A 27,508-nucleotide genomic window follows, 5' to 3' on the forward strand; every position below is an offset into this window, starting at 1 on the left:
GACTACCCTCAGAGAAGACAGACTGTTGACTGACAGACAGCCTTACTCTTCCTACTGCATTCTCAAAAGCCCATGATGCTTTGGGCTATGTTATGTGTGCTATTTACTGTGCATCTCAATAGAAGGCATCAGTGGACAGAGGAGGCATCAGGGGTATAAAGCCAAGAGTCAGCTGGAAATAAAAGGGACGAACATCAAAGAAGTTACCATGCGCCATTAAAGACTACCTGGATTGTCTGTGGGGGAGGGGAAACCGTTTTTTACCAGGTATTTAGTATAGAGTACAGGAGCTGCATGACATCATGACATAACATCACTAAGCTTATCTTAAAAATTATGTTCCTTTTTTTTCTCAATTGCTGCAATTTGAAAACACAACAGGATGTAATAAGAGTTGGGTATTCTGAAATGGTCTTGTTGGTTCCTCTTCTTAAATATAGCTTAGTCAATCGATTGGTCAGTCAGTAAGTCAGTCAATCAGTAAAACAATTAGACAGTTGATCAGTCAGAAAGACAATCATTCAGACAGCCAGTCAGTCATCAAGACAATCAGTCAGCCAGCCAGCCAGTAAAATAATCAGTCAGTCAGAAAGACAATCTTCCAGACAGCCAGTCAGTCATCAAGACAATCAGTCAGCCAGCCAGTAAAATAATCAGTCAGTCAGAAAGACAATCATTCAGACAGCCAATCAGTCAACAAGACAATCAGTCAGCTAGCCAGTAAAATAATAAGTCAGTAAGACAATCCCTCAGTCAGTGAATTAGTCAGTCAATAAATCAGTCAGTCAGGGAGAGACATTTTACTTATCATCAAACCCTTATATAATTAAGGGCTTTTTATTTCTCTCTCGCATTCTCCTTCTCTCTTTCCCTCTCTTTACCATGTGAAGCAGGTTTCCATTGTGTAAAATAACATTGACAGGCTGCTTTTAGTCACACTGTCTGTCTCCAGGGAGAAAGAATCCTTTGATTACATTTCTATTATGTTTCAATAATAATAATAAAAAATAATGTATGCAAGGAAAGTAAGGCCAGGGCTGGTTCTAATGTTCTTAATGCTTCATTTAATTCATTTGATTCAACACATTAATTGAATAAATTTTGTATGCATAATGGAATGTGTGTATACACCATCAACAATGAAGTGGTAAGTAGAATAGTTTGGATTCCAGTTCAGTGCTTTTGGTGTGAACACCTACTTGCATGAATGATTGTACCTTGTGCAAAATGTCACAGCCGTTTCTTCAGAACACATGTAACATGACTCAAGCAGGACAATAAATGATGGTACATAACTCATGTCTCTTTACCCAGGGCCTGCCAGCCAGTTAACATAGACACTGGACATTGGTCGCATGGATCCCTGAAATCAGTTAGTTTCCGTCACAGACAGAAGATTTGTTATCTCAGTGTATTGACGTTACAAAGCAGGCAGGTTTGTCCTGACCATTGATCATCCATCATGTCATAGGCTTTCAGGCCACAGAGAGGGGCACTCTGGTTCTGGTGGTCACTGATGGAAGTTCAGAGGCTGTGATGCGTGACGATTCACTATGTCCAAATGAGCAGCGCGAGTCAACTCTGGGACATCAATGCACCAATACAGGTTTAGTGAAACAAAATCCATATCAATCTCTCACCTGCTATTGAATTTCTCTGGGTGCTTTTCTCTCATCAAGTGGAAGCGGTGAGCGATGGAGGCGTCCTATAGGGGGAGACATAGAGAAGCATTAGCTAGGTTCCGAGTGGGCCATTCCTTTTCACTTATATGATCCTAGGCCTTTTTTGATACTAGGCCAATGCGATACTAATGTGATTTTAGGCCTATTTGACCATAGAGAGATCTTATGTGATTGTATTTGATGTAATCCCGGACCTACCCTGTTCTTGACTTTTGATTGGGTTGTATAGTCCTTAATCAACTGCCCTGACTACCCTTGTTGTTTGACCCCAGGCCTGTATGAACCCCAGGGACAGGGGTGTACAAAATCATTTGAATGGCTCCAACACTAGGAGTGAGCCCACTTACGACCATGGGCTATGTGTCTCGGTTTTCCAGAGCTGCTCTCTGCTCTGACCATGGCCCGAGGGCAGGGTGATCTCACTCGGATCATTCTTGTGCGATTAACATAGCAAAGAGCAGGAGATGACAACTGGGATAGAAAGCCTCCCACTGGATAAATAAGTAATTTTATCAGAAGGAGACCAGAGTCTTTCCAGTAATGGATAGGCAAAGAGGGGACAAGTATGGAGGAAACTGTTAACAGACCCATGGATGTCATGTCCTTAAGAGAGAAGAGACCCATTGTCATAATGGTGGTTATGAGAACAGCGACTAGGCTCTGAGGATTTTCACATTATAATCAGTGACTATAAAATAAATGGACAAAGTACCTTTGAAATGGTCAGCAGGGCAAAATAGTTCTTAAAGGAGAAAGTTGTAGAAAAATTGCTTATAATCAATAGAAGTAATGATGGGACTTTTTTGTTTCACAAAATCACCTTTAGGTACTGTAAGATCAAATCAGATATGGAGTTGATTCATTTTCAGATTACATTTTTCCCATATTTTGTTCATAATTTTTATGCTAGCTGTTATTGCTGAAGTTAGCTGAAGTTTGTATTAGCTATTTCAAACTGTTTACCTTGACATTATGTTCTATTAAATATCTGTGCGCCACATTGTCCTCTTTTGTTTCTGCTTGCCTTTCAGGCCCTCCTGAATTGGCCGGGGTAAGCTAGCCATTCACATATAGAGTATCTATAGAAGACAACATTACAATTCAACGTGTGACACTGATATCTTTCACAGTTGTCTTCTCACAAAACAGACTGGACCAAACAATCACAAGCACACAAGCTTTGGAAGAGCCATCTGAAGGTAGACAAGTAACAATCAGACTTTGGGATGTAATAAAAGTCTCAGATATATGAAATAGATTTGATGGATATTTGATGGATTTATTTTTTGTTTCTTCATATACATAAGTGCTTTTCAATGTATTTCTCAGTACCATGGTATTACGTGCTTATTTAATTTCGGAGGCATTTCTGTACACCGCTGCATTCACTGTTGCCAGTTAATGACAAAATTAGAGGGCTTTTACCACTCCCTCTGTGAACTGGGGTTCCTGTTTGGGCGTCTGTTGGCTGCTCATGACTGTCCCCCCTCCTGTCTCCGATCCTGGCCTCTCCTCATTCTGCAAGTCTAGAAATCATTTCTAATCTTCGTAGAAATCACTTCTCTTTAGTGGAAATGTTAACATTCTTAGAAGTTATGACGGGCTTAAGAAGTTATGACGTTAAAGAAAACTGAACTATAGACTATAGTTTCTCTTGGCCAATAGACTTAATTCACGGAGAAGAACGGTTTGACATCAAGTTGAAAAAAGATGAAGTTATCCTTTAACAATGGAAATAGTCCATGTCACCAGTTCCCAATGTTGACTTGATGACATTTCTGAAATTGTAACTAGAGCACATTCTGCTAACACAAAGAATGATTAAAGCAAAGACACAATGTCAAAATAGCGAGAGACGATGAAGGGAGAAAAAGAGCAAGGGAGAGAATGAAAGACTGCCAGAGGAAACATGAGGGAGAAAGCACGAGAATAAAAGAGAGCTAGAGAGCGAAAGAGAAAGCCGAAGAGAAAAAAAGAAAGAGACAGAGAGAAAGCCAGAGAGAAGGAGAGAATAATTGACAAATCAGACCTGTCATTGTAACAGATCTGCTTCTATTTTTAGATTGGAGGCAGACCGACAGTCAGGCAGTAGAAAACTGACTGGCAGGCAGCTCAACACTACAATCACATTGCAGGTTAATGTTTTTCATCATGAATCTTGTTCTTGAGGCCGATGTGATTGGTTGCTTGACTGGTGATGGCAGAGCATACACTGCAAATGGACTACATGCTTTGAGAGGACATTTGATCACAGATATTTGACCACGGCAAAAAAAAAATGACCAGCAGTTTCTCGTCCTCACTTTCTTCTTTCCATGCAATCCTCACTTGGTCAACGTCTCTTACTTTTTACAGGAGCCTGTCTATCTCTAGGGCCCTGCCTACATCAAACCAAACATATTAAGTCCCACAACATCATAAAATATTTGGTCCCAAAATAACTACGCCACTACCTGCCTGGCCTGGTTCAATGGCTGTGAATACGGGATGCATTTAATGTGAACATGCGGGTACAGGTAATACTGGAGGTATGGATGGAAACCATGCGTCACATGACAAAGACTAGTGGAAAGAAGATAGTGGTTGGTGTGTTTGGTATGAACCTCTGTGTTGTGTGTCATGGATGGAAAAGGGCGAGAGACTGGTGGAAATGACATTTGTTACATTAAAGAACTGCATGTCCTGTATCTAGGTCAGGGCTAGGATGGGACTCACACTTTCACAGTCTCAGAACACCTTCCGAAAGCACTGCGTGACTGCATTGTGTCCAACTCTCCTAACGCCAGTGCCGTCCAGCAGGCTCTCATATTTACAAAAACGCTATCACTGTCAATACGTGACATTTAGCGTCCCCCGCGGCGTGACAAAGGTTGTTTGACATTAGGAGGAGGGGCTGTGGCGGTGGAGGAGGGCGATGACAAACAAATCACTCCCTGGAAAATAAATGTCACATTCAGTCTCCCATAGGTTTCCTCTGTTCACTTTCCCGGACATAGATTAACCTGCAGGCCAAGACTATGTTTTCAGTGACGAATCACCAATGAGATGGCTTTTAAGTTTATTAAATGAGGATATGTTGAAATGGAACCGGAGCTCTCCATCTGCATGCCCATACAGGGTCATAGAGAGCCTACGCTTGTGAGTTGCTGTGCCTGTTCAGAGTCCATCTGTGTGCCTGTCATCATAGCTGTAGGTAGCAGGTGCTAACGCGGCTCTCCGGGGACCTGTGACGGTAAGCGCGCAGTGTGTGTGTGTGTGTGTGTGTTTATGGCAGCGACGCGTTCCGCTTCCCCACCGAATTCATTTGTCGAAAGGCTGTTTGGGTGTACGTGTGTTCGTCTGTTAAAGGCGTCGTATGTTTGTGTAGAATGTTTGCAGTGCTTCATCTGGGTGTCTGTGTGTGTCCTGGCAGACGGAGGGACACGTGGCGCTGTTTCCCTCGCTATCTTTAAGACACAGTGAGCCAGGTGTCGCTCAACGCAGCCATTCATTACTGCTGTAACCTGGTCTGAACCTGGCAGCCGTTCACTTCCTGTTACTGATACTTCCCCTGACCTTCGGTGTGTTGCCAGACCCCCGGTCCCCCCCCCCCCCCGCCACCCACTCTACACTTCCCTCCACCCTGGCCTGGCTGTCCCCTGAGCAAGCCCTATGCACCCTGTCGATGGTACACACAGGACAGGCTACAGGGGATGAAATCCACGGTCCATGGCAGGGGGTATGTAGCTATAGCTAATGCATCGCCGGAAGGCGTCACACGACGAAGGTGCTAAAGCGAGGCACGCTCCGCTTCTCATAGCTAGGCATAGAGCCAGGCTTGGAGAGCCGATGTTGATGGCAGGAAAAATAATCAGGTTTCATCGTTCTCTTGCCCCTGGAGAGATGGCATTCCTCGGTGAAGGGACTGAGGTGAAGATAGGGGATAGGGGAAGAGAGAGGTGGCCAATGACATGGTGTAATTTCCCCTTGGCTAATTCCTCAAACAGATTCTTTCCAGGGTGAGGGCTTGGACTCAGGATCACTCAGGATTCAGGGATGTGATATCTGCTGTAAATGCATGATAGATAGGGAAGTCTTGGGGGTTGAGGGTTGAAACCCAAGCCACGTGCGTACATGTAGACCCCTCTCCAACTCGATCAGTGTGTTTGCCGTGCTGACTGAGGGTAAATGTTAAGGTAGTCTCAGTATGGTGAAATAGATCCAACATGGCTGACATGGAGCCGTCTTTCTAAAGTGTTGGTTTCCTCTAATCTGGCTTCAGTCAGCGTCTTAGTATCCAGAAGAGTTAGTGACCAGAGTTGACATATATATGCCATTTATCTGAGAGATTACTCTGCTCTGACCAGAGTTGACATACAGGTGCTGGTCATATAATTAGAATATCATCAAAAAGTTTATTTCAGTAATTCCATTCAAAAAGTGAAACTTGTATAATGTACACATTCATTCCACACAGACTGATATATTTCACGTGTTTATTTCTTTTAGTTTTGATGATTATAACTGACAACTAATGAAAACCCCAAATTCAGTATCTCAGAAAATTTGAATATTGTGAAAAGGTTCAATATTGAAGACACCTGGTGCCACACTCTAATCAACTAATTAACTCAAAACACCTGCAAAGGCCTTTAAATGGTCTATCAGTCTAGTTCTGTAGGCAACACAATCATGGGGAAGACTGCTGACTTGACAGCTGTCCAAAAGACAACCATTGACACCTTGCACAAGGAGGGCAAGACACGAAAGGTCATAGCTAAAGAGGCTGGCTGTTCACAGAGCTCTGTGTCCAAGCACATTAATAGAGAGGCGAAGAGAAGGAAAAGATGTGGTAGAAAAAAGTGTACAAGCAATAGGGATAACCGCACCCTGGAGAGGATTGTGAAACAAAACCCATTCAAAAATGTGGGGGAGATTCACAAAGAGTGGACTGCAGCTGGAGTCAGTGCTTCAAGAACCACCACGTACAGACGTATGCAAGACATGGGTTTCAGCTTTCAAATTCCTTGTGTCAAGCCACTCTTGAACAAGACACAGCGTCAGAAGCGTCTCGCCTGGGCTAAAGACAAAAAGGACTGGACTGCTGCTGAGTGGTCCAAAGTTATGTTCTCTGATGAAAGTACATTTTGCATTTCCTTTGGAAATCAAGGTCCCAGAGTCTGGAGGAAGAGAGGAGAAGCACAGAATCCACGTTGCTTGAAGTCCAGTGTAAAGTTTCCACAGTCAGTGATGGTTAGGGGTGCCATGTCATCTGCTGGTGTTGGTCCACTGTGTTTTCTGAGGTCCAAGGTCAACGCAGCTGTCTACCAGGAAGTTTTAGAGCACTTCATGCTTCCTGCTGCTGACCAACTTTATGGAGATGCAGATTTCATTTTCCAACAGTATTTTAAATAACACAAAACAACTAAATGGTGGTAGGTAATACATCTGCTTTCATATACTGCTTTAGTAAAAATGAGTTATTTTGTTTGTTTTTTGCCCCCCCTGGCCCGAATGTCAAACTCCGCCTATGGTTTTGGCCAGATAGCTACAGTAGCTAGACAGGTTTATGTAGGTTAACTTTGAAAACATTTCTTATTATTCAAAGTTGCGTTGGTGCTGGTGTTAGGCAATCATTCTGATTGGCTGTTGGTAGAAGAAACCATTTTTACAGAAAAAGGTTGGATCACAATGCTGTATAGAAAACAAACATCAAATAGAAAAAACATAAATCAAATCATCAATGCGATTCTTCTATTTAATAACTGTGTATCTTTCTTGATAGTACTGAATACTAACATCAACTGACTAATAAGTCATTTTATTTGAGTATGCCAAATGGGCCCCCCAGGCCTGGGCCTGGGACAACGTTCCCGCCCCCCACCCCCTGTGGACGTCCCTGGCCTAAAAGCTATACCAAATAATCACAGACAAGAAACCAATAGAAAAAACCCAACACACATTCTTATCTCTAGCCTAAAGCATTATGTGACACTAACTACTAGTAACATGTCACAAACAGTTAACTCACTGCAACAAGAAACAGATGACAGTGGAGATTTGAAAATTGGCCGCAAGAGCGCCAATGCCATGGCAACCCAGTCTTTGCCTCGGGAAAGGAAGGTCTGTGACTGTGATTGCAGGAAGAGCTGCCCAAATATGGATATGGATACTAAACCCGATTCTGGGTCGCTAATGATTACATCATCACATGGCATGAGTCACAGTGCCAGCGTTAGTTTGCTCAGGTGTCATTGCTGCTCACTGTTTAGATATACTGCCATCTGTCCCTAGCTTCTGGAGACATGGGGGTGCGATCTGTTGCCCTGTTACAGGGCCATGCCATCCCGCATTGGAGCAGAGCAGTGGGTTAGGACTAGGCTAAAGCAGACCAAAAGCGCCATCTACAACATGGGAATGGCATTGGTCGTAGCGGATTACATACACACAGAATCTTTCAAAGGGGTCAATGTTTCTCTGAGAAACACATAATTTGGAAAATTCTTACTTGAACCTACAACACTGTTATGTAATCAATAAGTTTTAAACATAACCCAGGCCATTTTTTAGACATTATCTACAGCTTTGTTTAATACAAGACAGTGGCTAAAACAATAATGTGGTGCATCCTTGCATATTCAGTATTTACTCATCTGCCCTAAATCTGAATCCCACAGACAGAACAGTTGCCTCTGTTCACCTCCAAATCTACACCCTCTAGCCCATTTGACACAAACATTATACAATTATACAAGGACCATTATCATGACAGAAAAGTCAGAGGGTTGGTCATTTGTTATTAACATTATCATTATATTTGAACATTTTGTCATTCCATGTATTCGGTAAAACGCGGAAGATTATGACATCCTGGTCAACTGCTTTCACTGTTGTTTGGCAAAACGGCACAGACAGATCTGAAACCAGCAGGCTGGGGTGTGCCCATAAAGCAGTGGTAACCGGATGCTGGAGTGTGTTTGGCTGAACCCTGCTGAATACATGGCAGGCCTAGTACCAGTGGGAGGCTTGGTTGCATAACATCACAGTAGAACCTGCCAAGTTAAACCCCTTCCTTCCTGGTCCTCATCCTACCTGTGATTGGTCCAGACATATTATGTACCACTCACACTTTGGCTAAGTCCCACTGTCTACTCCTGCCTGTTTGTATTTTTAGGCTTCCCTGCAGTGATCCTTGGGTGGCTTAAGGAAAATAAAGAGAGGAAAGACCATAAAAGGCATTGTTTGCTTATAAAAGGGGTTGTCAAACTGCCAAGCTGAAGACACCTTATTGTTTTAGGAACATTTGCTTTTGGTATCTGAAATTTGAGGCAACAAGACAACTGAGATAAGGTCCTTTTGACCTCATCCCTTTGATCTCTCCAGTCCAATATGTGTGAGGTGAGCCATGGTGGTTTCAACACTGCGATCGTGAGGAAAGAGATAAACAGTTGCTAAGCAACAGGGACCATGGCGATGCTGGTTCCTTTCCATTAAAAGGGGAAACACAGTAATTAACCTGCCTGAGAGGCTTAGAAACCACAGTGATTCTGCTAATTGTTTCACTACTGCAGGGACAGGCAATCCCATGCAGTGGCACGGAGCTGGACCTGTGTCCAACGGTTTTGAACAGAACATGAAGAGGCAGGTAGGATTGTGGGCGAGCGTTTGACGTATTTTCTATTTGAGGGTGAACAATGGTTCTGCATGGCCAAAAATATAATTCCTGTTTAATCTGAACGCTTGAGTGTGAGTGAGTGAGTCAGTGTGTGTGTTTGCATGTGCGTGTGTGTGTGTGTGTGCGCGTGTGTGTAGAGGTGTATTCAGTGTGTTCTCTCACCACTCCGATAGAGAAGTAGTTGTTAACGATGCTGTTGGGGACTGGGTCTCCCTTCTCTTCCTTGTCCACAGGTACGATGTCAATGTTCCATCGGTCCAGGAACATCTCTGTGCTGTGTTCTATGTCCCGAAGGAACTTCAGCAGACTGCCTCCCTCGTAACCTACAGGACAGGTGAGAGAAGCGCGCAGCGATGAGACGTGGGACATAGCGAACAATAAATCACCCACAGTCTCAGGCCTGGGCTCTCAGACAGACTTTAATAAATGAAATGAAAGCTAGTATTCATCAAGTTGCAATGTGCTTTGTTTAGGCATTTTGACAGGAGTTCAGAGTGCCACCAGTTTGTAGAATGAAGCTTAGATTGAGTGGTGACAGGACAGTACATCTGAAAAGACCTACTGCACTTCGCTCCTGACTGTCTCCAAAAGTCTGAGAAACCCTGGACCGACAAAACAGCTTAATGACCGAGTATGGATACACACAATGAACATGTCATGTGGACTCAGCATGGTCTCATACCCCAAAGGGAAAGAAAGACAGGAAGTAATGAAGGAAGAAATTATTGAAAGAAAAAAGGAGGGAAGAAATAAAGAAAGAAACAAAAGAGGAAATACAAAATAGCTCTCCCAACCTCTGGGCCTCTCAAAGATAAGCGTTGGTGGTCAGTAATGTTGTACGCAACAGAGCATTCTTTACACTGCCACACGATAGAACGGCGTGTTCCAGGAGAGATTCGAATGATGATTGTGATCAGCACTGCTGACAGGTGGGCTAGGGTGTTAGTGTTATATGACGGGCTGCCGTGGGGGTGTCGGGGGTGTCATGGTGTTGTCATGGGGGTGTCATGGTGTTGTCATGGGGGTGTGAGCATCTAATGAGGACCCATCATACAGCATGTCCTGAGAGCCAGGCTTCGTGTGTGATCACACATGCTCCTCGATTGCTACGAAACTTGGTTCACAAAGTACTTGTAATATTTCCTATACGTGACTTGTTCTTGGATTTTGCAATGTGTGCAAATGGGAACCCGGATCATGTGCTTTCCAAAAGCTGGAGCTCATATACAAACTACAGAGGGAGAAAGCAATGCTGATGTAACGTAAGAAGCCAATTAGCCAACTTCACAGGTGTACCCAGATTACCTTTGAAAAACTGGGGCCTATAGATTAAAGAAACATGCTCTTTCACGTGTGCTAAAGCAAGTTTAGTGTCTCCCATGATTACTGACACCCTTTGTTAAAAAGTGTCATGTAATGTAATTGGTATTAATTAGCTTTATCTTACACTCAAAATATGAGAAACATCTAAACATTCATTTTGGTAAAATTGTTCAAAGAAAAAAATGAATGGTCTTAATCAAGAAATAAATATTCTGAAAAACATGTCACAATTATTGTGTTACTGCATACAATACTTGTGCACCCCTCCCTTGCCAAGATAACAGCACCAAGTCTTCTTCTATAATGTCTGAAGAAGTGCGAGAACACACAGCCAAGGATCTGACTCCATTCATCCAAACAGAAAATCTCCAGATCCTTAAAAGTCCATCAAACTAGCTCACTCCACCACTGCAAACGTCTGAATCTGTGGTCAGTGTGCCAATTTTGTGTGGATCTGGAGGAATGCTTTTGATCAATGTCATGCTGGAAGATCCAGTGATGACCCAGTTTCAGCCTCCTGACAGTGGCAGACATATTTTTATATGTCTAAAATCTCCTGGTTTCTTATTAACTTGACAGGCATTTGATTAACGTTTGATCGATGCGTATGTAGTTGAAGCCACTGGAAAATGATATGGGAGAAAACAGAAGTAGCCTGTCCACCTGTCCAGTAACATGACATCCTCTGTCTTCATATCTAGGATGTTAATAACTATAATAAATGACATTAGATTATACAACCCATCATTTAACCATGGTATTACTGACCTATGATCATTGTTCTTGTTGTGTTAAGATTCACATCTGTAATTCTATCAGATTGTGTCCAAAAATGCTACTGAAAAAGTGCATAATCCCAGATGGCTGCAAACAATGTGCAACACTTCTATTTATATGACTACCAAAATAAATATACTGGTGAATGCAGATTCTGCTGAAATACCCTAGTGCAGCCTTTAATACTACCATAAATCACCCCAATTACCAGCTGACAGACAACACATGAAAGACAAGTAAGATGAGTGCAACACATTCTATGCTCGCTTCATGGCTGACATCACTGAGCCAACAAGGAAAGATTTTCCAGCTCCAGATGATCAGGTGCTCCCACTCGTTGAGGCTGATGTGAGGGACGCTAAAAAGAGTAAACATTCACAGGCCACCTGTCCAGATGGCATCCTTACTTATTAGAGTTTGTGCCAACCAGCTGGCTGGCAAACATAACAGACATTTTCTATTTCACATCATTCCGATGCCTGTGAAAACCAGGGTAACGTCTAAATGCCCAGAATCACCACTTCATATTGAAGAACGGATCAGCCACACACATTGAACCAGCCATGAACTGGCCAACTTTACAAGCTCAGGCAACTCACCCCTTTTGACCTGAAGTCTTAAAAACAGGCAAATTGGTCCATGTCACATCTCACAAGGAACTTGTTTGCCACTGGGTGACAATATGTTTGCCATGATTCATTGGTGAAATGCTTCAAATCATAATTGCATAAACAGGCCTCTATGACTACATACGTTAACCAATAAACATTCAAGTAGGCATACATTTGCACATACAATCTATGTATAGGCAATAAATCACAATAAATTGATGTTAATACGTAAAAGTGTATTACGCTGTGACATACGTGAGTAGATTTTGTTTGGCCACATGGGGGCGCTATACTGGCCGCACAATGATATCGGTTGATCCCTTATATATACAGTCTATGGTTGATCCGCATCACAAACTGTGATTACATATGGCACAAATCCTCAGGGTTATGAATCTAGCCAAGTTATGAGCTACTGTTCAATTCTGCCACTAAGAGGCACCACTGGATATGAACAATTCTCCATGCGCCATTTGTGGCATCGTTAGACATTTTGTGCATATGGCTCTCCCAGCACAAAATCAGAGAGAGTTAAGTCCAACAGCAGCTGAAATGTTATTGCATATCCTGTCTTTCTTGTCATTTATTTTTGAAGTTGTTGTTTTGCATTTTCATATAGGAGCCTGCAATTAAGAATGTTGTTGTGTAGTTTCCTTGTGTATCCTATGCATATGACAATTCAAATTTGAAACAGGAATTATATTAATAATTTGTTTAGCTGCATTAATCTATTCTGCCAACAATGCCTTCAATGTCATGTATGTTTTAGACAAATAATCTATTTTTAAAACCTAATATAAAGCTGGTTTCACACCATAACACTGGATTTTTATTCTGTTTATTTTACCTAATATTATTGGCTGTTTGCCTCATATCTGCAAAGTAGTTAAATGCTGTCAGTTCCACTTTAATAGGATATCAATAGAAAACTGTGAAACTAAACACAATTTAGATGTTTGTTTTACGAAGCTTGGAATAAAAAAGCATGTGCAATATGTTTCTACAAACAGATCACCCACACTCAATAGGTCACTCGCAACTACTTTATCTACTACTGTACTTACATGGTCATGAAACTTAAATGGTTTCACAGAAAGTGGCTAGCTGATTTTTAAATGATATTTCAGAGAAGATAATGTATTCAACTGATGCTTGGTTCAAAAGCCCCTGGGAACTAACTGTCCGTTTAGTTTCCAAACATCATAACATAAGCCTGCTGGCTGGCTAAAGTGCTCTGCTGGCCTCTACTCTACACAAGCCAGGGTAAGGTCAAGCAGTCTGTCATAATCAGGGTCATAATCATTGGCCCAAAAACAGAACAAGCCAATGTCAAACTGGAATTATATGAAAAAACATATGCCTTGCATTATAGGGGACTTTTCAATTAGCTCAATGGGAACAGATTTAGAACCACGAGGACACAACAGAAGCATTTTGAGGATAATGGAGAAAGGAAGCTAAAGTTGGATGGGAGCTTTCAATGTCTAGGATTAAGTTGCGATCTATATAAATATAAAACACACACACATACACACACTAAGCCCTAACCCTAAAACCCTAATCGTATCTGAAAAAACCCTATCCCTTACTCTAACCATAACCCTAAACCCACACAAACCCTTAAAGTTTGCCTAAACTTTACCCCTATTGCCACAAATAGCCCTATTCTTTGTGGGGATCAGCGAAAGGAAAATGTATCTTAATTTACTATTGTGTTTTACTACCCACCGGTTTCGTAAAATATGAAAACCCCCAGGGCTTCTCACCTCCACCCCAGCGTAGGCATCTTGCTAGGTCGTTTCCTGTGCCCAGCGGGAGAATGGCCACCGGTGGGTCCCTGGGAAAGTTGGCCTTGTCTGCGGACACAAATTGATTTACAAAATGATTACAATGATGCGTTTGCTACCAGTACTATTACTACAATGACAGATTTTCTGAAGGAAATAAAATACATGAATCGAATATAGAGATTTCATCAGTAAAATCCAGCAGGTTCCAACGCACCAATACAGTCTAAGATCCATCCAACCGTTCCATCACCTCCACACGCCAAAACCCGGAAGTCAGGGACATCATGAAAAAAGTTTAACCTGCAGGACAGAATAGAGGGACATGATGAATTAAAGTGACTAATCCCTGACCAGAGACACAGGAACCTTCAAAGAGACCTTCATCTGACCGGGACAAAGGTGTCGACAGGGGCTTTTATCTGTTCCTATGAAACAGCTGCAAAGATCACACCAGCGTGTGTGTGAGTGCGTGTGCGCGTGCGCGGGCGGTGTCAGTGTGTATTTGTGTACCCCTGACTCGGTGGGTGACACCAGCGTGACAGACAGCTCTCCCTCCTGGTCGCTGAGGTGAACTGCGCCGACCTTCTGTAGCGCTCGACACAAGCAAGCCGGGACCGCGGGGGCAAACTGTAGACACGGCGCAGGGCGCGTCTGTATCCCATTTACCAAAGCAGTTGCACGTCAACATGAAACTTTAATATCCTAACCTCCCCTCATGAGGCTCGACAATTTGTGTCAATATTTTATGCATGCGGGCTTAGTTTGGTGAGAGTGTATCAACAACAACAATTCTAGTTTGGTGATAGTGTATCAACAACAACAAGACGACGGGCCAAACGAGGATCTGCATTAGGATAGAGGCATCGCTCTTAATCAACGCAAAAGCAACGAATTGTATTCTCTAAACAAATCACTCGGCTTCGATCTGCCACTTATCTGAAAGCCTGGTGGTGACTGATGCCGTTACCATGGAGCCTGTGGCAGCGGCGCTGGAGAATGTGTCTGGGTCTGCATTAACCCTTTGCCTGCTTTGCTACATACAGTAGCCAGACCATACGAGGCTTGTCTTTAACCGACACATTGATACAGTGGGGAGAACAAGTTTTTGATACACTGCCGATTTTGCAGGTTTTCCCACTTACAAAGCATGTAGAAGTCTGTCATTTTTATCATAGGTACTCTTCAACTGTGAGTGACGGAATCTAAAACAAAAATGCAGAAAATCACATTGTAGGATTTTTAAGTAATTAATTAGCATTTTATTGCATGACATAAGTATTTGATACATCAGAAAAGCAGAACTTAATATTTGGTACAGAAACCTTTGTTTGCAATTACAGAGATCACACAGTTCCTGTAGTTCTTGACCAGGTTTGCACACACTGCAGCAGGGATTTTGGCCCACTCCTCCATACAGACCATCTCCAGATCCTTCAGGTTTCGGGGCTGTCGCTGGGCAATACGGACTTTCAGCTCCCTCCAAAGATTTTCTATTGGGTTCAGATCTGGAGACTGGCTAGACACTCCAGGACCTTGAGGTTGGAGTATGTTTGATTGAGTGTGTGGACAGGTATCTTTTATACAGGTAACGAGTTCAAACAGGTGCAGTTAATACAGGTGATGAATGGAGAACAGGAGGGCTTCTTAAAGAAAAACTAACAGGTCTGTGAGAGACGGAATTCTTACTGGTTGGTAGGTGATCAAATACTTTTGTCATGCAATAAAATGCAAATTAATTATTTAAAAATCATACAATGTGATTTTCTGGATAAAAATTACAGACCCCTACAAGCTTTGTAAGTAGGAAAACCTGCAAAATCGGCAGTGTATCAAATACTTGCTCTCCCCACTGTACATGTATTCATCATTTAATATAAATAATGCCTTTGGACAATAAATGAAGGCCAAGCACTTGTAGCTGACTTCCCAGCAAACATGGTGCCCAGGGACCAGGACACAACTGTGCATTCCAAGGGGTTTGGTGGCTCATCACTCTTCATGTTACAGTAGTAAGATGTGTATCATCCATAATGCCTTTTGACGCCGTGACATAATAAGGCCAACAGGTCAATTACAGTAAAGCATGGCTAAACTTCACTCATGATTCTTCCCAAACGGACCCACGCATAACATCGACATTGGAAAACCCCCAAATCTAAACTGTATAACATTGTATTGGGCCTACATTTGTAAAGTGCCTTCACGTTTTCCGTACCACTTACAATGACAGAGACTAATGCTAGACGATCAGCAAGCGTCCAAACTAACCCACTCGTCCATGGAAAAGAACACCTCTAGATGAGTGACTCTGTCCCCTCGGATCCAGACACGTGAATACTGAAACCACACTTTCATCACCACCAAACCTCGTTCAACGGTTAAAGAATGATAATATCAATTTGACATCGCAGTTCACACACAAACACTATTTCAAAACCACTGTTTCAAAACTACTGCGCCGTACATACACCAGCATAGGTTATCATCAGTGGTTTAGTTGTGACAGGCAGCACAACTCATCACGACAAATAACACAACTACCACTAGCACTATTCAGGCATACCAGCATTATATCATGACAATTAAACCTGGACAGTCATGATGCCATTTCTATAATCTAGATGTGGTCTCGCTTGGGAGGAACGTGTGTCAGTGAGGTCTGTCCCTCCCTACAACGGGCTCCTGAGAGACAGTGAGCGATGGGCTCTTCAGAGGCAGAGAGAGAGGGAGCGACGGGTTCCTGTCGTGACAGCTGACAGACTAAGGGGGGGAGGTTGCAGTAGGGGGAGGGGAGGCAGGGATTGAAGAGGTTGGCTGCTCTCAGAAAACATTCTTGTCTGTTGCTGCTGTATAGGGCGTCCTCTTGAATGTTCCGCAGCGTAACAAGGCACACCGGCTGGAATACATAGGGTGTGTGTGTTCGCGAAGTGCGTACGCGCGTGTGTTGGTAAAGTGTGCGTGTTTGGGCCCGTGTGTCTGCGTTTATGTATATTTACATCTACTTTATACGTGGTTACGTAGGCTTTTACGATTGTCCTGTAAAGCAGAGCAGCATGACTCACGGAAGATAGGATGAAAGCTGTTGTGTTCTGTAAGAGGAACAAATTCGACACCATGGTGAACCCATGTTAGTGTGTTGTCTCACTAGCAGGTGTGTTGTCTCACTACCAGGTTCCACCTGGGACCTAATGACAGTCACAACATTGCATGTCACACTGCACCTAAATCATTTCACAACTATTTCCGGTACAGATCGAGGCCCCTTGGGGCGCGCGTTGCCTGGGGAAGTATCCACTGTCTGCGTTGTGTCCGGATGTGACTCACCCCACCATAGGTCCACCTCGGTCCAGACTGTAGACCTGTCTGGGGTTTAGCAGGTACTGGAACTTTCTTAACACCCTGCAGGAGATATAAAAGAACTATTTTAGAGTTACTGCACAGTGAACATCCACAATCACATAACGAGCATAAATGGGCCCAAAGAGAAATAATGAGTACAAATAATGAGTACAAAGACATGTTTAATGAGTACAAAGACGTGTGACATGTTAAGTAGCACCATCTTGATAGTACCGTTTTTAAATAAAAGCACAGATAATGTGGTAAAGTAACCAATTATATTTATTCATCCACAAGTGGTAAATGTCTTAAACTCATACTGTGCGCCCTGACAACCTTGAGAATGTGTAGATGCATCAGAGGGTTATGTATGTACTCTCCTGTCCTTCAGAGTCTTACACTGGTAATTGCGTTAGCTTCCAATACCCAAACAGCACTTCGGTCAGAGTGGGTACAGACAGCAAAGGGAGTGGATAGAGGAGACCACAACAGGCTGAGCACTAACACATACTGTACTTGGGCAGAACAAGTTTTAAGTCATGAAGAACACTGTTTTGAGTGTTACCAAGTTCACTCGGGAAGATACATTAGTTGAGATGCACTACTTAACTTCAGAGGATGGTATGACATTTAAAACACGGCTCAATAGTTCTGCCTGAAAGCCTCATTCACCAAAACAAGACCAATCGGTGACTCAACACTAAGACTGAAATTTCCTTATTAACATCAAAGGGAGCAGAAATAGGCTTTCATTTGTGCATGCCATAAATTCGTCTTTTTGTTTGAGGACACCTCTAATAATAGAGAATAAGTCTCCCTTTTAATGGTATTTAAGTCCGTGTTGCTATGGTGATGGTGTTTCTGAAGCCAAAAAAGGCCACCCGGTGGTGTGAAAGGCATGGTGGGAGGAGAGCTGAAACACTGAACACATTCATTTACAGACAGAATGGCGGTTTTATTTTTTGCATTTAACAACAGCGTTTCAGGACGCCGTGTCAGTAGATCAAATGGGCCGTAATTATTTCCCAAACTCAAAATCCTGTGTAATTACACAGCCTAAATATTCCAGAATGTATTTTCCACCAAAGATCATGTGCTCATTGTTGTTAGCTATGTGAGCCTCCCATAATACCAATGTCATGGTGAGTAGCCAGCCAAAAGCTTTTTAGCGATTCGGATGTATTGTCCATCGCAGGTGTTTTCGATCCGAGTGACCCTCTCTGACACTTACCGCTCCCCCTGTCTCCCGCCACTCTTTGGGTTGACCAGGACGAGGAGAGGATGTGTCCCTGGGAGCGGAGTGATCTGGACAGGTGATCAGAGAATGTAATGAGATAATGTGTCTCTCCAACACAGTCATCAAACGCTAACCATAGGTCTCCAGGAAGCTAACCGCTGGAGACCCTCTGGCCTCGATTCTCTCACCTGCAGCGCTTGTCCGTCTCCCGTGAATTTAAAGCTCTGACTCTGATGGTCGGGGCTGGTGCTGGCTGGGGAATCCCCTTCATCACGCTTCACTAAGGAATGACGGTCCTATGGACAGACAGACAGACAGGCCAGCAGGCTTAGAGACACACATGGAACTGGGAAGAAAAATGTGCTCATGTGTATAGGAAATCTTGACAGAAGAACAGGAAAATGTCTTTGTATGCTTTGTATCATTCATTCAAGGTGTTCCTGTAAGTATTATAGAAGAAGTGGTTTTGAGTGGGATTTGGGGCACGCTCGCTGATCTCACCAAGACAACAGGGCAGATGTAGGAGGGGAGCAGGGTGTGGTCTTTCAGGGCTCCTCCATCACACTCAGGCTTCACGTTAGATGCACACTTATTGTGGAGCTGACCCGAAACCAGGAGGATTTACAAGGGCAATGGAGAGATGAGAGGAACGGTAAAAAAAAGTGAGATTATGAAGAAGAGCACAGAAAAAGGAAAACAAACACATTTAATCACATGCCGACTTGGTACACAGTGCCATATTTTCATATTAAGCAAAACACTTTAAGCAAGTCCCTAAAAAACCTTAAAGTAAATTAAAAATCTGACTTTGTCCAATTAATGAAAACAGAGTAGAGTTGTTGCTTTCAAGGCTGAGAATTCATGACTCTACAAAAGATATTACTCAGCTACGTTGACATTCTTAGCAAAGGAGATAAAACCCCTCTTAATGGTGGTTTGAGGTACTACAGATTGGGTTCTCAATTTGAACCGTGTAAAACTTAAAGGTAAGTGATGAGTGACATCTAGTGGACAGCTGTAGTAAAGAAAACATTTTAAAATGGCAATGATTATCAGGTTGATTGTCAATGACAACAGAAGCCTTCCATAGCAGGTGTGGCACCAGAATTAATAAGATGGCTGGGCATTGGATGTCAGTAGGCACAATTGTTTCACGGAACTTCCTACTATTTAAAACAAATTATGTAACTTAACTAAACATTCAAAATGTCTTACTTTTTACTGTGTCATGGATACTACAAGCCATAATGTTTAATTGGTTTTAATCCCACATTTTCTAAATGTGTGCTATAGTAAATTCATGTAGCCGAATTCAACTGCAAAACATTTGGGATGTGTGTAGTTAGCACTCACAGTTATCTGACACCATACACAGTGGAGACCTGTTAAACCCTGGTAGCACTTGATACTTCTGTGACAGCGGTCGCACTTAGTGGGAGAGTTTCCTTCCATCCACACGTGCTGCATAGCCTGGAGAGGGAAAGAGGAAGAGGAAAGAGAGGGGGAGAGAGAGATGGAGAGTGAAACAATCACTGTTAAAGGGGTACTGTGTAGAATGCCTGAGATCGAATAAAACAAATGACACTACGCGTTGTCACATCCTCTTCTTTCCCTACCAAACGAGGAATAGAAATAGTATTAGCTAGTTGAAGGTAGTTTCTGGTAAAGATATAGTACTGCCAGTGTATGAAGCATGAGGAGACTACAGTACACATCATTGCAAACAAACGGACCAGAGAGAACATTTAAATTGGGAATATCTCAGGCACTCCGATCTATTTTGTGGATTATTTATGCTTGTATTTACGCTAGCAGTACACTGAACATCTTACATATGGCCTTTTAAATAAAAGTAACCACTTCAATCCAGTCCCCAAATGCTACATTTTGTACTAGATACTTCCAAAGTACATGGCCATTTGAATGGAATAATCGGTTAATGATCCACAGCTAATTGTCAATTGTTGATTCAAGTGTTAAATAACCTGCTACAGAGTTAAAGCAAAGCTAACCGTACACTGCACATCATGTTTTACACACTATAAGATGTGGCAGAGACAGCAAGATTCTTCTCTTGGTTGACAGTGAAGATGCTCAATACCAAGCAACATACAGTGGGGAGAACAAGTATTTGATACACTGCCGATTTTGCAGGTTTTCCAGAAAAAAATCCAGAAAATCGCATTGTATGATTTTTAAATAATTAATGAGCATTTTATTGCATGACATAAATATTTGATCACCTACCAACCAGTAAGAATTCCATCTCTCACAGACCTGTTAGTTTTTCTTTAAGAAGCCCTCCTGTTCTCCACTCATTACCTGTATTAACTACACCTGTTTGAACTCGTTACCTGTATAAAAGACACCTGTCCACACACTCAATCAAACTGATTCCAACCTCGCCACAATGGCCTAGACCAGAGAGCTGTGTAAGGACATCGGGGATAAAATTGTAGACCTGCACAAGGATGGGATGGGCTACAGGACAATAGGCGAGCAGCTTGGTGAGATGGCAACAACTGTAGGCGCAATTATTAGAAAATGGAAAAAGTTCAAGATGATGGTCAATCTCCCTCGGTCTGGGGCTCCATGCAAGATCTCACTTCGTGGGGCATCAATGATCCTTAGGAAGGTGAGGGATCAGCCCAGAACTACACAGCAGGACCTGGTCAATGACCTGAAGAGAGCTGGGACCACAGTCTCAAAGAAAACCATTAGTAACACACTACGCCGTCATGGATTAAAATCCTGCAGCGCACGCAAGGTCCCCCTGCTCAAGCCAGCGCATGTCCAGGCCTGTCTGAAGTTTGCCAATGACCATCTGGATGATCCAGAGGAGGAATGGGAGAAGGTCATGTGGTCTGAATTAGACAAAAATAGAGCTTTTGGGTCTAAACTCCACTCGCCGTGTTTGGAGGTAGAAGAAGGATGAGTACAACCCCAAGAACACCATCCCAACTGTGAAGCATGGAGGTGAAAACATCATTCTTTGGGGATGCTTTTCTGCAAAGGGGACAGGACGACTGCACCGTATTGAGGGGAGGATGGATGGGGCCATGTATCGTGAGATCTTCCCTCTGTAAGAGCATTGAAGATGGGTTGTGGCTGGGTCTTCCAGCATGACAACGACCCGAAACAAACAGCCAGGGCAACTAAGGAGTGGCTCCGTAAGAAGTATCTCAAGGTCCTGGAGTGGTCTAGCCAGTCTCCAGACCTGAACACAATAGAAAATCTTTGGAGGGAGCTGAAAGTCCGTATTGCCCAGCGACAGCCCCGAAACCTGAATGATCTGGTCAAGGTCTGTATGGAGGAGTGGGCCAAAATCCCTGCTGCAGTGTGTGCAAACCTGGTCAAGAACTACAGGAAACGTATGATCTCTGTAATTGCAATTAAAGGTTTCTGTACCAAAGATTTAGTTCTGCTTTTCTGATGTATCAAATACTTATGTCATGCAATAAAATGCAAATGAATTACTTAAAAATCATACAATGTGATTTTCTGGATTTTTGTTTTAGAGTTGAAGAGTACCTATGATAAAAATGACAGACTACATGCTTTGTAAGTGGGAAAACCTGCAAAATCGGCCGTGTATCAAATACTTGTTCTCCCCACTGTACGTGTTGCAGAACAAGTTATGTGATGGTGTGATTATGCAACATGCTGTTAACATGCTATAGTGAGCATGGCTCAAGTCAAATGTAAAGCTTTCAGTCAGACATTCATGTAAAAAGTGTCATGGTATATGGATTGACAGTGTACAGTATTATTATTAAGACTATTTTAAAGGGACGGCACAAGCCTCTCCCTCCTGTCAGCGGGTTTGGAAAACATCCCGGCAGACTGGGTAAGGCTAGCTAACACATTAACTTTACAACGCACAATTAGGATGGCTTGTCATTGCAATTTTAAGGATGTATTTTTGGAAGTGATCTTACATGGTGATATTCAACCTTACATGTGTGTTCCAGAGATTTCTCTCGACATTATCATGGTGAAAATCACATCTGGACCACCGATTTTGCATGTGTCTGCATGTAATTAGCACAGCTAGTCACAGAACATCACACGTTGGTGTTTTTTCATCTTCATTTATTTTTTACTGAAGTATTCTAAGATCAACATTTTGTTCGGGAGGTAGTATTAACGTCTGTTATGAATGCTAGAACTGGTGGTATTTCAAAAAAAATATCTGGATTGTGTTAAGGACAGATTTATCACACCAATTTATCATTGCAAACATTAGTAATTACTACATCAAGATGGTTTGCTATGGTGAAACTCCCATTTAAGTGGGGCTGAGGACCTTAGCTTGTAATCTTTTCTGTTCTGATTAAATCAAGCATTAAATATAGAGAGGCAGTTGACAACTTAAGTAGAGATGCATGATCACCTTGCTTACATGCGTAGGTGTGTGTGTGTGTGTGTGTGTGTGTGAGTGAGTGAGAGTCCCTGCCCCATGATCCTCTTGCACGTCCTCAAAGCACTCGGACAACTGCCAAGACAGGTTGCTTAGTGACGGCCTGGTGTTCTATTCCCTTAACTTTAGTTGACACGGCCGACACTCTACAGGTCCAAGTCACTAAATTCCCTGAGGGCAAAGTTAACAGAAGCAATTGCTTTAACATGAATTCATGTCTAGCTTTTCTGAAAAAATTCAGGAAAATTATTTGATATAAGAATGAAAGTGACTACGCCAGGACGTTTTCCTGAATTATTTACTGCTTTGCCTCTTTGAATCCAAACGACGGAAAACAAACATATTCATTTTCATGTTATTGTTTTATTGGTAAAATGTCTTACCCTTGTTAATTTTCCCACAGATTATTTTATGCCTACCCTTCCCATTGCTGATCAGCCTGTGTCTCAGAGCAGAACCAAAACCAGCTCTTTGTTACAGAGACTGAATATACAAACATACATATTATTTTATAGCTCCAACCCAAAATATTAATGGAATTTACTTGCAAGTGCACCTGATAAGGGGGATTTTCCACTGACTCCTCAGTATAGCTTTTGGTTGATAGGGCATGGCGTGTTGGCATCCTACAGCAAAACTAAACCCATCAAAATGTTCCAGAGACTCTCCAGGCTGAAATGCAGTAACTTATGAGTTTGTGGCTCCAACCACCTGGTCATGATGATTGTCTATGTGACCAGACAACCACCTCTGATGACTCTGTATGGATTTGTCCATATCAAAGGCTCTGTGTGTCTGCGGAAAGTGGCAATGGCTGGCGCATTCCCCTGGCTCTCCCCTTTTGATTAAAGCCCACTACTGGTGAAAAGTTTTAGAACTCTCAAATATTTCCAGTTTCTATTGAAATTTAAGCAGCAAGCCCAGTGAATAAGCACCAAACTGCCAGAGACAAAAAACAAAAAAAAGCAAAACTTCAGGTCAGCAAAAACTGAAGAATGATGTACCTTTCAGAGTTATAAAAAATTCAATTTTCAGGGAACAAGTGCTGGGTCAACAACCTACAGCTGTTCTGCGTCAATGGAAGCCTTAAAAGTTGATTGTATAAATTCCCACAGGTGTCCCAACTTCTGCTGATTACTTACCAACCCTTTGTCTGCATAAAGGCAGTGTTGGAACAGACCTTAAGCATTATTTGGACAGTTTTGTACTGCAGGAAGCAGTATGCTGCTGAAAAAGGCAATTAACAAAGGGAAACAGACAGAGCATTACGACCCTTATAAGTGTGTCCTTCCTTGAGAGACACTAAGAAAAACAAGAAACAAATTAGGTAGGGTATTAGGAGTTGTTTCTTACTACCATTGCTTTTTGCCCACGTGACGATAGACTTGTATGGGTTAAGGGTTAACTGGGTGTTATCGCTCGGTCAGCTTAAAGCATCACATGAAGGAGTCACTTAAGGTTAGATATTACAGGCCCAAGTCCTGGTCGAGCCAACACGAGAGGATTAAATTAACAGGACTAATGTTCACAAAGCACTAGGCGTGCATTTTATCTAGTGAAGGCCCAGGTTTATCAAGATTTGTCCGTAAGCATTTGCTGCAAGTTGATGTGACACACAATACTATATCATTGCTGTGTGTACATGTGAGTGTAGAGTGTGTATACTCACATTTGTATGTCTGCGGGATTTGGCGTAGGTGCTGATGCATGCAGTGATGTCTTTGGACACACAGCGCTCATGGACCGTATACTTGCATACTGAAAACCCAGAGGTACACATAGACAGTTAACCAGCGGATCAACACCAACCTGTATAAGAAACGCTTTGATTCAATCGTGTTACCAATATTAGCAGGAATAACGTAACATTAGATTTGCTAATAGATCCTAACAATCCATTTGATAAAAATCTGGTTGAAAGAGAGAGTAAGGAACTGTATGTCACTCAGGAACAGGACGTGTTGATGAATAAACACCAGTGAGTGACAGAAAGAGACACTTCAGGAGACAGAGACAGAGAGCGACTGAAATATTACACGTGGAGTCTTGCAAAAAATATTCTTGGTGTTCAAAGAAATGCCTCAAACCTATTGACTGAAGGAGACAGAGAGAGACTGAATGAGACAGAGAGAGAATAAAGGAGACAGAGAATAAAGGAGACAGAGACTGAAAGGATTTCTATCTCCAGCAACAGAACTTGTTTTCGACGGAGAGCGCCCCGTTAGTCACCAGGTTAACATCATAACCCTGAACCCAAACCTGTCAATGGGTTTGCGGGTCTTCCAAGTCATCGGTCTGCCCAAAAAGCTGCTGCTGCAAGTGTTACGGCACAGCAGGTTTCTCCTGCTAGCGTGAATGTCATTTAAACAAAGTTGTGTCCATGACATCTGACGTGTAAAAGGGCTCAGGGAGAGTGAGAGGGAGACTCAAGAAGAGAGAGGATTGAGGAAACGGACAGACAGACTGAGGGTGACGTAGACTCACTGGAACAGCAGAGGCCTTGCTTACGGACTCCCAGCAGCATGGTGTGGCAGTAGTTACAATAGGCCGGCTTGTTGAAGTGTTTCAGTTTCCACACATGCTGCCCGTCCTCCTGCATATTCTACACAGAGAGAGAGAGAATCACTTTGCAGGAGTACTCCTCAGAGTTCAACGCAAATGAGTTGGATCTAGAGTCACTAATCCTCAAAATGCAGAAAAGAACTGTTACATTTCACATCCATTTCAAAGATAGCAAATCTCGAACCTTTCATTGAAAAAAACATAGAGAGCCCATTCTGCTTGCTAGTCCTGGGGCCCTATTCACGAACCTCAAACAGACCCAGGAGAGCAACAAAGTCAGACTCAATCAAATTATAAGAAAAAATTAAACTATTTGACACACTGGAAGGAAAATTAGAATGTTACATTGCTCTTAGCAGAGAGTTCACAGTGGCAGAATACCTGACCACTGTAACAGACCCAACATTTATAAAAACGTACAGACTCAGGATGGCCTTGACTACGTACAGACTCAGCATGGCCTTGACTACATACAGACTCAGCATGGCCTTGACTACATACAGACTCAGCATGGCCTTGACTATGTACAGACTCAGCATGGCCTTGACTACATACAGACTCAGCATGGCCTTGACTACATACAGACTCACTCAGCATGGCCTTGACTACATACAGACTCACTCAGCATGGCCTTGACTACGTACAGACTCAGCATGGCCTTGACTACATTCAGACTCAGTCAGCAATGGCCTTGCTGTTGCGAGAGGCCGCAATAGGCAGACATTGCTCCAGAGAGACGACAGGCTTATACACAAAATGAGGTGGCAACAGTGCTGCACTTCCAGCCTCCTGCCAAATGTACAACCACGTTAGCACCACATATTTTCCTCAGATTATCAAATCAAAATTGTGAAAGCAAGTTTGCTAAGTGAAAGCAGAACAGTTTGTGACCCATTGCCTTGAAGAAAGGAAGACTAGCAGAGCAAAAATAACATTGTGATCTAAACCCTATTTATTTTCCCTTGTCAACTACTTGCACATTATTACACTTTGGCAATGTAAACCAATGTTTCCAATGCCAATAAAAACTGAATTGAGACAAAATAGTGGAGAAATATAAAATGATAGACATGCACGCCATGACACTATTTTTGTCTGACCCGACAGAACTGAGAGCTTAAAAACAGAGAAAACAAAGGAGTAATCCATCACTACAAAATATCTTTCTGGATGGATCTGTCTGAAGTCATTTTTCATTCTTAGTCACTTTTCCCCCAAATCCTGAACCTGTGACGGCCTAACCTCTTACCATAACACCATCTCCAATAACCTAAGTTTACCTAAACTCTTACCATAACACCATCTCCAATAACCTAAGTTTACCTAAACTCTTACCATAACACCATCTCCAATAACCTAAGTTTTCCTAACCTACTAGGTGTTTGTCTCTGTTCATGTCTTACCGTCTCCATGCCCAGTAGGACCAGCAGGGGGATGGTGGTGAGACCCCCTCTGATCCACTCCTCTAGAGTGACTGTTCCATCTCGGTCGTAGTCTATCTCTTCCATCATCTCCTTCAGGATCTATAACAGAGGCATATAAGCAGGACTATATTGGTGAGGCGGTCCTGCTCCAACGCTGCAATAAGATGAGTGGAAGGGAATTCAGAAACACATTTGTTCATGTTCGTCCTCACCGGTCGTAGCTCTGTTGAATCCCATTCCAGGTATTCTGCCACATGGACCATCTGATTTATAATGCGATCCAGTTCCTACACACACAGGAAGACAGTGAACAATTAAACCACCAACACCACCACAGGTTATGACCCAGGGAGACACAGGATTGCGACACAGGGAGGATGGCACATTTTTGGCAACCTGTCCTTCTCTCACCAGCCTCCTGTGACCATAACAACAACCCCAACCACAAGAACAACAAAAACCACTAGAACAACCACAAGAACAACCACAAAAACAACCACAAGAACAACAACAACCACAATAATAAGCAGAAGAACAACAAAAACCACAAGAACAACCACAAGAATAACCAGAAGAACAACCCGAAGAACAACCCGAAGAACAACCACAACAACAACCACAAGAACAACCAGAAGAACAAACACAACAACAACAAGTACAACCACAAGAACAAACAGAAGAATAACCAC

The 27,508-nt window shown here is 42.7% G+C and overlaps 1 protein-coding gene across 3 annotated transcripts in view; it reads right to left on the reverse strand.

Moving 5' to 3' along the window:
* Positions 1-27,508, reverse strand: part of LOC105016301 (diacylglycerol kinase beta) — an 86,886-nt gene that overhangs the window by 24,198 nt on the left and 35,180 nt on the right. For all 3 annotated transcript variants that reach the window (XM_020055001.3, XM_013137935.4, XM_013137934.4), the window contains 13 exons: positions 27,032-27,106; positions 26,799-26,918; positions 25,318-25,435; positions 24,503-24,591; positions 19,767-19,883; positions 18,915-19,013; positions 18,602-18,709; positions 18,408-18,481; positions 17,162-17,236; positions 14,052-14,137; positions 13,814-13,903; positions 9,499-9,659; positions 1,641-1,705 (listed from right to left, as the gene is read on the reverse strand). In XM_020055001.3, coding sequence (XP_019910560.1) covers positions 1,641-1,705; positions 9,499-9,659; positions 13,814-13,903; positions 14,052-14,137; positions 17,162-17,236; positions 18,408-18,481; positions 18,602-18,709; positions 18,915-19,013; positions 19,767-19,883; positions 24,503-24,591; positions 25,318-25,435; positions 26,799-26,918; positions 27,032-27,106 — 1,277 coding nt within the window. The remainder of the gene's footprint in view (positions 1-1,640; positions 1,706-9,498; positions 9,660-13,813; positions 13,904-14,051; positions 14,138-17,161; positions 17,237-18,407; positions 18,482-18,601; positions 18,710-18,914; positions 19,014-19,766; positions 19,884-24,502; positions 24,592-25,317; positions 25,436-26,798; positions 26,919-27,031; positions 27,107-27,508) is intronic.

The sequence above is a fragment of the Esox lucius genome, chromosome 16 (assembly GCF_011004845.1).
Source record: "Esox lucius isolate fEsoLuc1 chromosome 16, fEsoLuc1.pri, whole genome shotgun sequence".
Taxonomy (NCBI): domain Eukaryota; kingdom Metazoa; phylum Chordata; class Actinopteri; order Esociformes; family Esocidae; genus Esox; species Esox lucius.